General features: G+C 35.4%; 1 protein-coding gene across 1 annotated transcript; it reads left to right on the top strand.

Moving 5' to 3' along the window:
- Positions 1-267: 267 nt before the first annotated feature.
- On the top strand, positions 268-10,781 carry LOC132554087 (sodium- and chloride-dependent glycine transporter 2-like). Its single transcript, XM_060218384.1, has 14 exons — positions 268-397; positions 1,743-1,874; positions 2,134-2,354; positions 2,743-2,825; positions 3,177-3,309; positions 3,694-3,828; positions 4,059-4,162; positions 4,505-4,629; positions 6,170-6,285; positions 6,521-6,652; positions 7,440-7,539; positions 9,123-9,223; positions 10,224-10,391; positions 10,599-10,781. Exons 1-14 carry the CDS (start codon positions 268-270, stop codon positions 10,779-10,781), a joined length of 1,863 nt encoding a protein of 620 aa, XP_060074367.1.
- Positions 10,782-14,015: the final 3,234 nt, after the last annotated feature.

Raw genomic sequence — 14,015 nt, 5'->3', positions numbered from 1 at the left:
GACCACAACGTTCTAGATAAAACGCTGGAAATAATGACAGGTTGAAAAGATGTTTAAAAATACGATATGTAGTTGGTAGTTCATTTCAAATTTTTACTGTTCTGTTTGAAAAATGTTTTTTCTTAGCATAGCTGTGGATCGTTTAGGAAATATTTTCTTTGAATGACCTCTGTGACTATGGAGATCCGATATCTTATTGAACCATAATACAAAAACGGAAAATACATCAGTTTGTGTTATTTTCCAGAGCGAGGCTATAGTAATACAATGACGGAGACCAGTGCTGTCAATGTGAAATGGACATCTCGATTTGAGTATATTGTAGCGTTACTGGGATACTCCATTGGTTTACCAGAATTCTGGAGGGTACCATACCTTACATTCCGGAACGGAGGGGGTAATTATGCAATAACGAGATAATTAATCTGTCTGTCTGTCTGTCAGGCTAACTGTCTGTCTGTCAGAGATAGATGAATCCCCGAAGAAGATAAATTCTTGTGAAAAAATACATACATATTGACAGACGCATACCATCGCCCAGTGTTGCCAAATACTAGATAACTACACGGTAAAGTTTACTTTTTGATTATGACCTGACTCTCCAAAATGATGTTATAATCACATATAGCACGCGGTGTAAAGGTATTTTTAAACTAAATTTTGTTCTGAAATTGGAAACATACTAACAAGTATAGAGCATGTCTTATTTAATATTGCATAGGATATTTGAAGATGAGATGATGACAATTTTGTTGTGATTGATAGATGACAAGTCGACTGTCCGCTAGTAAATTGGTCCATGTCAACTCGTCCCGAAAGTGTTATGAGACGATGCATTACGACACTCGCCAGCCTACGCTGCTGAGCTGCTACGATAGGATGTGTTTCACGTTCTTTCATTTGGGCGTTTACCACGATATCTCATAGACAATGTGTATATATTCATATGTCCCTTTGCTCTCTGTCAAAGTAATATTTCCTAATCAAATTGCCGTGATGATCGGAAAACTTCCCCATTGTTTTCTTCAATTTACATCTTCTCGAAACTCTATGTTGTAACTATCATTTAGCTGATCACAGGAAGAAAACATGATATTGAAAGCATCGAATATCTTGAGTACTGCTGATGTTGTTAGCGCCTTTAGTAATAACTGAAGTTCAACAGGGAATAGCACCTTTAAAGACAACTTGGAATTAGACGCAGTAGTGCCAAATACTGACTTAAACTATTTGTATGTTGGCACATAATGTACCGTTTTTGAACGTTCATGCCTACTTCTTGTAATAGGTCTCGACACTGCTTTTAAATAAGATTTTTCTCAAACCTCACACACTTACAAAGACTATGACAGCTTCAACAAACGCGATTCGAGTCTAAGTGATCTACGATTTAAGGTCAACGTCAAGGTCACCATTTCTATGACTAACAAGTAATTATAAGCCATCTAGCAGCTTCTTGTCCTTAGATTTTGATTAAACTTCACACACGTATGTACTATACGAATGTTTGATATCATACTTGTGCATTTTAGAGTACGATAGTTTTGTAACGGCATATCCCAACTCCCATCCCCCTAAAAAGTATTACAGTGTGGCATTTCAGATCGGTGTACCCCTTTATTTTGAACAGTTTTGGAATGAATGACTTGGATAGTATACCCCTCTCTACCTACAGAAAACCTTAAGCTTATAACCAAAATGATATTGATATTTACATTAGTCCGTATCAATCGATATTGCAGGCCCTTTCATTATCGCCTACATCCTGTTGATGCTGGTGTGCGGCCTGCCTTTGTACTTCCTCGAGTTAGCACTTTCGCAGTACTCTGGTAAAGGACCATGGAAATTCTGGGACATCTGTCCACTACTACGAGGTATTGGTTGTACAACGGTATATTCAACGTGGAGGTGAAAGATTGGAAAAAGAATCGGTGTAGTAGCATCGACCAACTGAATTAAAAATTAGTTCCAGATTTGTATGAATACTCCCTGTCCCCATCAAAATAGGAAACCGTTTAAGTTAATTTGCTATTTCTATAAGATGAAATATTTAACGAAAAATAAACAGATGTAAGCATTTCGAGGATGATAATTGGTAGGTAGGTTACGTTAATGTTGTTAATGTTGATGCAGGGATTGGAATCGCTATAGCAGTTTTCAATGGTATAAGCTCCATAAACACTGCTATAATGGAGGCCTGGGCTTTTGAGTATTTCGTGAACTCCTTTAAAGCAGTCCTGCCCTGGACAAACTGTGACAATGACTGGAACACCCCGGCATGTTACAAGGAGGGCTCACACGACATTGCTGGGAACGTCTCTTTGTATGACAACAATAGAAACTTGAGCATGGTGGTAATGTAAATTTTTGTATCATTGGAAGAATTTTCATACTTTTCTCTGAGTAACCGAAATACTTAGTTGATAACATTTCAATCACTGAGACCTGAGTGTTCACAATAGCACTCCAGGTACAAATATGTCCATTAATAATCCATATAACACATTCAGCTCTGAGAACTGAAGCAATCGGTATCAATTCTTTCTAATAGAAATATTCCCAATCATATACTTGTGGTAATCGGTTTTATGATAAAAACTTTTTTCAATAAATGTATTATATATAGTACAATTTGATGCACTACAGTAGAGTATTTTCCGCTGTTTAATCACATAGAGTGTTTCCAGTTTTGTAATGTTGTAAAGTATTGCTTCATCAAAATTTCCAACTTCAATGTTCCAGAACTTGACGTATTCATTAACGGCGATTTTTAAACAGAATGAAACAATACAACATCCAGTAGATTCCGTTAACGAGTTCTGGCTGTAAGTATATAAACTATGTACATAGTTTCTCTTTCTTTTTCGAAACTAGACAGAGTACTTGCTCATCTTTCATGTATATTTATCATCTATATTCATGTTTTGAAATGTAACCCATTCATTTTTTCATTAATAAATAAAATGATAATATGCCCTTTTCCAGTCAAATATAATACTTAAATTTGTCTCAATATTTTGCATAATACTGAAACATACTGCTGTAAAATGGTAGTCGTCGTCTTACGTTAGATGAAGTTTGTATACATTACAAGTTATTTCCTGAATCGATATTCAGTAGAAATTATGAAATTGACATAGATGCACACATTCTGAGGAGTTTTTTGCTTTTATTAGATATCGGATCCTGAAGATATCAGATGGGATTGGCTTCCTGGGATCTATCAGTGTTTTGTTTGTTGTTTACTTGTTTGTGATACGACTAATAGCTGCAATCACCATAGTGAAAAGTGTCGAAAGTATGGGCAAGGTATTTATACTCTATGAGCAAGGTATTTATACTCCATGGGCAAGGTATCTATACTCTATGGGCAAGGTATTTATACTCTATGGGCAAGGTATTTATACTCTATGGGCGAGGTATTTATACTCTATGGGCAAGGTATTTATACTCCGTGGGCAAGGTATTTATACTCTATGGCCAAGATATTCATATCCTTTTGGCAATGTTTACATACTCTCTGCAATTTGCTAATAACCAAAATGTGATATGTTTTTAGTTGCTTTTGAAAGAACATGATATGACATCAGTTTTGTTGGAAACCATACTTGCCGCAAATTCATGAAAGATTAGATGTGATAAAACGTTTGATGATAAACGAATGACAAAGTAATACCATTCTTTTTCCTCTAGGTATTGTATATAACAGCACTACTACCTCTAGTTTTGGTGATAGTAATCTGGATACGGGCCTTGACTTTACCAGGTGCTGCTACAGGGATGTTGTATTTTGTATCGGCTGACTTCGGAAGGTTTGCTGATCCACAGGTAGAAATTTTATCATCATGATTTAAATTTATACACCGTACCGTGTAGTTCACATCAGAGAGCTTTTGACTGGAAACTCGAAACTGGAACACTATTTTTCTTATTCCTAAAATTATCTCAATTTCGGTTTGGTAACAAATAAGTCACGAAAGGGTATTTTAGCGCTTTAATCAAACATAAATATCTTTTAAAACATATTTCCTACGTCATTGGTTTTTGTACACTTGTAGTTGTGGATAGAAGCCTCTTTCCAGACGTTCATAACACTTGGTCCAGGCTGGGGAGGGCTGATGATGATTGGAGCTCATAATAAATTTCACACGAACTGCTTCCAGTAAATATCTATACATTTATTTATTTATGTATTCATTTTTTGTGATTTTCCCTAACGGTTAAGTGACATGAAATTAAAAATCGATAACCGGTAAGCCCTGAACAACATGATCTCAATATCATACTGAATTTGCATTACCGAAATCAACCAAACTTGTATGACGTTACACATTCTGTTATTATGAAAGAATGATTTTTTTCATAATAATTATTGTAATTTACCATTGACTACAATAAACACAACATAACCTATTTCATGGGTACCTATTCCAATTACATTTTTGCTGTCTGACATATCGTATTAAATGGATAAAATCATCATTATGCCAATTTTCCTTGCAAGGTCTGCTGTAATTTCAACAGCGGCGACGTTGACGTTTGGGCTTCTCAATGGTCTCGTGGTGTTTTCCGTGCTCGGTGTGATGTCAGAAGAGATCGGCGTCCCAATTAAAGACGTAATGACCTCAGGTTAGTATGGCACGTCTCAAACGATTTGGTATACTTACCTCGGTTTTCAAAAATAACTTGAGAATATCGACATGTAAGTAAACTCAAACAACCTGACGTAATGAACAAGTGAAACATTTACTCGGAGACAGTTGAACAACAAAAAATATAAAGATGATGTGTTTCGATACTGTAATAATATTATGTCCACAACTGCATATCATGTAAACAAATGTGACAACAAAGTTACCAGGCATAATAACGCTTTGGGTACACATAATAACGCTTTGGGTACACATAATAACGCTTTGGGTACACATAATAACGCTTTGGGTACACATAATAACGCTTTGGGTACACATAATAACGCTTTGGGTACACATAATAACGCTTTGGGTACACATAATCACGCTTTGGGTACACATAATAACGCTTTGGGTACACATAATAACGCTTTGGGTACACATAATAACGCTTTGGGTACACATAATAACGCTTTGGGTACACATAATCACGCTTTGGGTAACACATAATCACGTTTGGGTACACATAATCACGCTAAACATAATAACGCTTTGGGTACACATAACCACGCTTTGGGTACACATAATCACGCTTTGGGTACACATAATAACGCTTTGGGTACACATAATAACGCTTTGGGTACACATAATAACGCTTTGGGTACACATAATAACGCTTTGGGTACACATAATAACGCTTTGGGTACACATAATTACGCTTTGGGTACACATAATAACGCTTTGGGTACACATAATCACGCTTTGGGTACACATAATAACGCTTTGGGTACACATAATAACGCTTTGGGTACACATTATAACGCTTTGACACATAATAACGCTTTGGGTACACATTAACGCTTTGGGTACACATAATAACGCTTTGGGTACACATAATCACGCTTTGGGTACACATAATAACGCTTTGGGTACACATAATCACGCTTTGGGTACACATAATAACGCTTTGGGTACACATAATAACGCTTTGGGTACACATAATCACGCTTTGGGTACACATAATAACGCTTTGGGTACACATAATAACGCTTTGGGTACACATAATAACGCTTTGGGTACACATAATCACGCTTTGGGTACACATAATAACGCTTTGGGTACACATAATAACGCTTTGGGTACACATAATAACACTTTGGGTACACATAATAACGCTTTGGGTACACATAATCACGCTTTGGGTACACATAATAACGCTTTGGGTACACATAATCACGCTTTGGGTACACATAATAACGCTTTGGGTACACATAATAACGCTTTGGGTACACATAATCGATTGACAATCAAAAGTAAATGAAAGGGTTCGTTGTTTGTATTACCTATTTTGAAAAGGCTTTCGTTAAATTCGGGCTTTTTGGGAAACAACCTCGAGTCAGCAAAGAGAGAGAGACACTATTAATTCAAATATTTTTACTAGATTTACCATGACATACTTCTGCTTGCGCCTGTCTGTTGTTATTGTTGACATTTTAAATATTGCTTTGTTGCGAATAACGTTCATCCGATTTTTCTAGGTGGATTTTCCATAGGATTTATAGCTTATCCAAAGGCTCTGAGTTATTTCCCCTTACCACAACTTTGGTGTGGAATCTTCTATCTGATCATTCTGCTTCCGGGACTGGATGCCATGGTGACTGTTTTGAATATATCGTTCTCATTGATGACTCATATCATCGATGGTAGTTTTTTTTATTTTAAGCTAAACGACATATGATGATCGGATATTTCAAACGAATATCTCATAACGGAAATAATAAAATGTTGACTCATGACAATAATTAAGCTAAATATCTTTAATTGCAGAGAGTTTAGGTTTTTGAACGACAAAACACTCTTAACTATATATAAGTGTACATATTTTTCAGGCGATACTTACAGAACCTTTTCTGATGATCTGTGAAGAATTGTTCCCAAAGTTTTTAAACAACAGAAGGATTCCTCTACTGACTGTTGTCAGTGTTGTAATGTTTTTACTTGGTCTACCACACGCTACACAGGTACTGTTTACTGTATGCCGGAATTCCTTACATAGCTTTAAAGCGGTGTGGAATTCTTACCTTAACTATGTTTTATAGTCTTGCTAGTACCTATATGATCGGTTTACAGGACAGAGCTTTCCTGGACCAAAAACTAAAATACCATTTTGTCAACAGAATTTTTAAGGCAAATGCTATCAAACATAAACCATTACATACCGCAAAGAAATATAAAATTTCCCAATGAGATTACGAGGACGACTATAAAATTTATCCACGACATTCATCCACTTGTATCTCTCAAAACCGACCAGCTGTCAACATCTCGCACGAAAATGTAATATTTTGAGAAGCATAAATATGTTGTTTTGAAACGGAGAATTCACAATTAGGAGAAAAGATTTTTTCCATACTTATTTCTTATTCTATGTGTTTGAAGGTGCTGGTTTATATATTATGAAATCTTTGCAACAGTTTAAATCTGTTTCTCAGGTTCTACGTTGTGATATTTTTACAGCACGACAATATTTATTGCACTGTGTTGAAATATGTAACATATAAAGCAGAACATATACGTCTTCTATCATATGCTTAACGCATGCAAGTTATCAAAGGCGATATGTGGTGGCTATATCATAACAAGGCTGGAGTTCGTGTTGGATGTTCGTTTGTCATCCCTTACAATGCAAATTTAATGAAAAACAATATTTGATCGAGCTCTATGCAAATGTGAAAAAATAAGTGTGCAAATTAATTCTGAAAAAAGAACTATTAATATATTCCATTTGTACCACTTATCTTCCGGCAGGCAGGAGTCTACATATTTCTTCTAATTGACTGGTACACTGGAACCTGGAGCGTGATGTTGATATGTATTGCCGAGTGTGTCGTGTTTGCTTGGGTTTATGGTAATTATACTTAAGTTTTCTTTTTTTTTTCTTTAGAATTTTAATCTTTTTCTCTTTCGTATCAGCTTTAACTTGCACGATCATACCTATATATACATACATTGTTATACAAATATCTCTGTTTTAATGATGAATCGTTCATGGCGAGGTGAGGGTTGTGGGAAGGGGGAGGTAGGAGAGACAGGCGTGTGGGGGTAAAATGACTGGGGTGTGGGTTCTGTAAGATGCAGCGAAACCTTGGGCGGAAGAGTGAAAACACCTCGCATATTGACATTTCATTTTTAATTTCCCCCTCTCCTCTATACAACATGTAGTCACTTATCATCAATAAAGAAGGGGGAAGGACACAATGAATTCTAAAACAATGGTTATATAACGGTTTTTATTAGATTATTTCAATGGTCTTATCCCTAATATACTCCTGAATTACCAAGACGCTGCAATGCAAATCATTTTAACTCTAGCCAAACCGTGGCTGCCGTCTTTGCTGTTGAGGCAGATGATTGATCTTAACAGTAGAGAAAGTTAATGCCATAGTGTTGGAAAATACGACAAGTAACTGTTAGGTAATGTTTGCAATTCAGATATCAATTTCTGTTGTAATATCACGACTATTATTCTACTACATTTATTGGTTAATCATTTCCAGAATAATATATGAATCTCCATTCGAAAGAGGAGTGTCTTGTCTTTTTAAGCAGCTCCTCAACAACCGTTGTTTTATCTATCTACATCAGTAAAGCTTTGCCATTCAGAAATAGACTTCACCAATTTTCAGTAACGAAATCTATATAAACACAAATTTAGATAGTTGTGCCACCCGGAGAAAACATTTCACATCTGTCCATATGCCAAGGCCTACATCCCAACAGAACAAAAAGGGTTTTTATATCAAAATTTGTGTCCAAAAAGAGAATACAAACAGTGTGTATGTATTGATAGAAAAGATATAACAGAACTCATATTTAGGAAAATTTTAACAAAAGCTTAAACTGTACTTGGATGATGACGCATTCTTACTGGCAGCGACAGTCGGAAGCTATCCTTTCTAACTGGCATATGGACAAATATGAACGTATCACAAAGGTCAATCTGTTACTAGATAGATGTAGTTGTTCACTTTACAGGAATATCCAAAACGTAGATAAATTTGAAAGATAAACCGATATTTCTTAACTTTTGCCGGTATGATTAAAAACCAACAAAATTGAGTTTAAGAATCTTTCTTGGTCACGTTTTACATGTGCCTTTTCGATGTAATTGTTTGTGACATGTGTACGTTTTTGTTTCAATAAAGAGATAAAATCAGTTCATATTTAAGTAGAGTGTAACAAAAGCTTTCTTGGTGGCGCATTCTCACTGGCAGCTATTGTAGAAAGTAGTCCTGATAGTCCTGTATGTATTCGTACACGGACCTTTTCACGTATTTTACAGTGTTATTACCGATATCAATCCGCCGGGAGATAAAAAACACACAATCGTATTCAGGTTTCGTACTTGTCTAAAATCAGAAGAAAATTAATTCCGACAGGATATGCACACAGATATGTTAGCTGTTTATTACATATTTCTTCATGCTACAGGTACACACAGGATCGATCGTGATGTCCGACTGATGCTCAAAAGGCCACTTCCAACCATTGTTCGAATCAGCACTGCATTTATTATGCCTTTTTTTCTCACGGTATGTTCAGTAGCTGGTGATATTGTGCTGTTAATTTAGTGTTTTTCATACCTTACATCTGTCCTTGGAAACCTTAGTCACCCCCACTCATCTTGCTCATTCGTTCGACCTCATTTCGTTGTGAGAGAAACTCATGCAGTTATATGGTTTATAGCTGTACATAACCAAGTGACGGGGTAGAAACATTTTAAAGAAACCACGTGACTTATGAAGCAAGGACCATTTAAAGCGAAGGAAATATCTTTTTATATTTTGGGGTCTAGCTTTTTCCACCCAAGCGAACTTTGTTTTTGAAGTTATACGAAAAGCACAATGAAGTTGCTTTGGTGTCCCCCTGTCGTCCGCAAATTTTGTCCTGGCATTACTTTCAGAACCTACGGCAGCTTGGTTTACAATAGATATGTAGTGTACTACACAACTCATCGGCCATGTAATCAGTTGTTAACCTTGGTCAGACGATAAATCCCTATTACAATGTATTTGTCATATTTGGTTTATGCAATAAAAGCATATGTATAATGATTAGGATATGGCATTTTTAATTTATGAAAAATTACCATGGTACCATTTTAAAAAGAAACAATGAGAAATTGCCTCTTATTAGGCATGCTAAACAAATATTGTACAGATCGTATGCATCAGCAAATAGGGCTGACAGTTCCCGTTGTTCCTAGAGTAATTATAATGACCAATCAGGACGATCGGTGGTCATGAACGTTGCTACCTTGACTATATATGTGAATAAGAACTGTGATTCAGTATATTGATGTTATACAGTCGTAAATTATAGACGATGGCTAATCAAATGAACTATAGCCGGCATGACAAAATGACATATTTGTATGATGTTCATCTGTATAACTTCACACGTTGTGTTCTTCGGAGTTGGATTCGATACGATTAAAACGAAGTCTAAAACCTTAACCTATTTCGTAGCATTGCTTTAATGTTATTGCGATCTTGGGGAACATTTTATATACTCTACCAATGTTTTCTACAGTGTCTCCTGGTTATCAGCGTCTTTACCTACAAGCCGCCATCCTTTGGAGAGTATAACTACCCTGTGTATGCCCAAACATTAGGCTGGTGTTTTACTTTTTCGTCCGTACTACCAGCTATTTGCTACTGTGTGTGGGTCACTACCAAAGCAGAAGGAACATTAGGGGAGGTATGTATTGTGTCACATTCAATGTCAGATACACCATTAATGTTGTCTATATGGGAAAATGTTAAGTAGATATTTTAACGTACAGATTATCCATTTATTGTTTTATTTGTTTATTTTTGGAATTAAAAGCTTTTTTGAAATGTCATTTCAACCTGGAAAATACATATTGGGTCAATGCAAGCAATAATACTTATCCTTTCATTGTAGCGTATCAAGCATCTTGCAAGGCGTTCGTCAAAGTGGATACCAGCCGATGAGAAGGCCGGGGATATATATCGGGATTCGGAGCGCTCTGCGGAATATACCTGGAAACAACTGTTTTGGTTTAATCTAACTGGACGAGGGGGCATTGTTATAAAGGAATGTACGGACTCTGTACCAATGTTATAAATTATCAATGAGGACTATGTAACAGTTTCATATTTATATTCCAAATAACAACACTTTAATCAATAATCTGTATAGGTATTGTGGTAATTAAAAAGCAACGTAAATTCATGTACATTTGAAGTTTAAAGTTCAACTGAGTGATAAATTAAATAAATTACATCGTGAATTCTAACGATGTTTCTAACTAAAATTATTTTATTCGTAGGCTAAGTTGAAACTGCTGTCATTCATAATAACAAAATAACTTCTTTTTATATAGATATTAATCTAAGAGCAAATTGTCTTTAATACACGTAGTTTACCTCAAATGTAGATATTCAATGTTTTATCTAGAATATTAGGTGAAGATGTTTATTTTGGAAGTTTTACAATTCATGATTTATTTCAAAGTAATATTTTGATATTCTGCTTGATTTTTCAGCTTTTTGACTTCGGTCATAAACATTTTCAAAAATATCTTTATGTTCAGTAAGGTTTTCCTGAAACACTTACATCTATGACTTAAAATTGTTATAATTGTGTCCAGATTAACAGTTAATGAAATAGATCTAAAAGTTTATCAAAATGATATAAATATTTAAAGACACACCATATTAGTACAATGTCATATTTTTTCATTTTTGATTAATTTTAAGTTGGTTTATTTTGATGATTTCAGATTGATATCACAAGCATGAAAATAAGTAAATACTGAGATTGTTTTCACTTTATTATATTATTTTGAAGTTGTGTGTACAAAGCCTACAGAACTTTGCAAAAGGTGCTGAATTTAATTAATCTGAGACTTTCAGATAAGTTCCCCTTCACATTTTAATATGGGTATCGGTTCTTTGAAAGCAGAGATCGGGCAAAGAGGGCGTTATGATCGCGCTTACTTCTTACGTCTATACAAACATTCCCTGTCACTAACCATATTGGAATATTGAAAATCGTTTGGAACAGCAAATCATTGCAATGGTACTTGATAAGACGATACATGTCATGCCACATACATGACCGTGTTTTGTTTGACATACACGTCTGCAAACTAAATTTCAGAAGTCTAAAAGAAATATGTTTTGAGACATTTCGTTCCATATTTTGATAGCTTGTTACATGTTTACTTAACAGGGCTCTCACTGATCCAATTTGATAGTACTCAGTATGATCTTGTAAAGTTCCAGTTTTTATATTAACCTTGTGATATATTCTAAGAATCACCCAGACATGACATATTGTCTACACCTGGTGGTATTTGTCAGTTTAAATATTGCTATGAAGAGTGAAGGTTTGTTCTTCCATCGTTTAAACGACTTTGTTTTATAATTTGTCATTTATCTCAGTAGCAATTCTTGTTTTCAAACTGCTCTAGAGTGCACTTTAATCATTGATATCTGTTTGAAGTTGTTAAGCCAAAATAGTAGCTTGTCTAGGCTTTCTTCTACAGTTTTCATAAAAGTGATGTTGTTTTTTAAAAGCGCCTTAAATATAGACTTGATTTTAATACAAAGTGTTTTGTTCTGGTTTTATCTTTCAGTGATTTGCTAACTTTTAGCACATTTGATTCAGAAGTTGTTAATAATTTCCATTATACGCGTGACTTTGTTTTATATACATTGAATAATGCTTTAAATATCACGGGTCATATCGTATGTTTTGCAGATTCTCTCTTATTTTTTTGGATGCACTGAGATGCAATATCAACTTGGATTTTGGCGAAGTTAAAAATTTCCATGCGACACTTTTGTGATTTTATGTAAATACATGAAGTCCTAAACGCTTAATCTTTCGTAACCTTTGGTCTTATTTTCCATGTATATTTGCAGGGGTCTGCCTGTAAATCTTTCTTTGGCTCATATTAGTACCTAGTTTTATTAGATTTGAGTTTAGATGATGTTGGCATGTTGGCATTTGGTCTTTTCTTGTTGCATTTTTGTATATCAAGCTGTAATAGATCATGTGATGATGTAGAATGCTTGTGAATGAAGCGTTTCAAGTGTTCACTAAGCAGAAATGACTAGACCAAAGAAAAGTTTTTGTAGTCACTGCTATGTTTATAAAAATGTGTTTCTTGCTTAGAAATTTATCTGACATTCTGCCATCTTGGTCGTCCGCTTGCCTAAACGGGTGAGTTCCGTGGTCTTTTTGGGCCCTTGTTTCTGTATCGCAAACCTTGCTTGCTGAACCGTTGTTCATCATTATGTTGAACGCAGGGAGTAACTCTCACGTGTAGGATAGGGAAGCAAGAACGTCACAAGAAAAAGGAAAATTAGTGATAGAGAAATTGCAGTCATTACACTTATCACACGGCGGACAGCTGTCTCTGTTGTTTCTTTGAAGGTAAACTCGAGGCAAGCAGCTGATGTAGAAGAGTATTTAGCTTCAATGATTTCAAATTTCAGGGTTATAAACGATGGACAATTTATTTCCTATTATTTTAAGACAAAACGCCAAATGCTATCCCAGTCTTTGTTCCCAGTTTTGATAAGATTTTCTTTAACTTCAGCCTCGTATGAAAAACCCAATTTTATCCAAGAGAGAAGCAGTTTGGTTACATAAGCTTGTCTATATCTAAGCAATGAACTCTTACCAAGTGGTAATATACAGCTAATATGAATACAATTTGAGTAACAGATTCATATTCATGTCGCCCTAAATTCGCGCATTGTTATTAATTCATGAAACGTGACACGGCTCCAAAGAAACGCTTGGATGAAATGACCGCTTGGATGGCTAGACATGACAGTATGTACGAAAAAATCATGATATTTACCTATCCGTCATCTATTTTGAAAAAAATGGAAATCATATACCCATGAAATGTTGCATTGGCAAAGAATACGGGGCTGATGTCTTAGATGTGATCTAATAGCCATGATTATTTCGAACACGTGGTTGATCATGAGTGTTAATTTGACCGGCAGTGGCGTGGTCTACACACCATTTATCGGTAGTTTCCTCGTTGGGGAGTGAACTAGTGGGCAATGCTATACTTAAAGTTTTTTTCTGACAAAAAGAAACATTTCTAGTGTAGGATCTTAATGAAGATTATTTTTTGAGAGGACATAAAAATCATACGTCGTGCCTCGTGACCCTGATCATTGCAAAGTTATATAGTTGTTGCCCAAAGGCAGTAATGCGCGTACTTTTTGTCTACATCGGCTGTTTTACATTTAAGCATTGAACTGTTACCAAATGGTAGTATACAGTCGATATGCATTCACTTTTGAATCTAAAATGAAATTGAATAGTATG

The sequence above is a fragment of the Ylistrum balloti genome, unplaced genomic scaffold (assembly GCF_031769215.1).
Source record: "Ylistrum balloti isolate Yb309-2 unplaced genomic scaffold, AGI_CSIRO_Ybal_v1 Utg370378, whole genome shotgun sequence".
In the NCBI taxonomy this organism is placed as follows: Eukaryota; Metazoa; Mollusca; class Bivalvia; order Pectinida; family Pectinidae; genus Ylistrum; species Ylistrum balloti.
The sequence above is the reverse complement of the archived record's forward strand: the minus strand, read 5'-3'. Positions and strand labels throughout refer to the sequence as shown.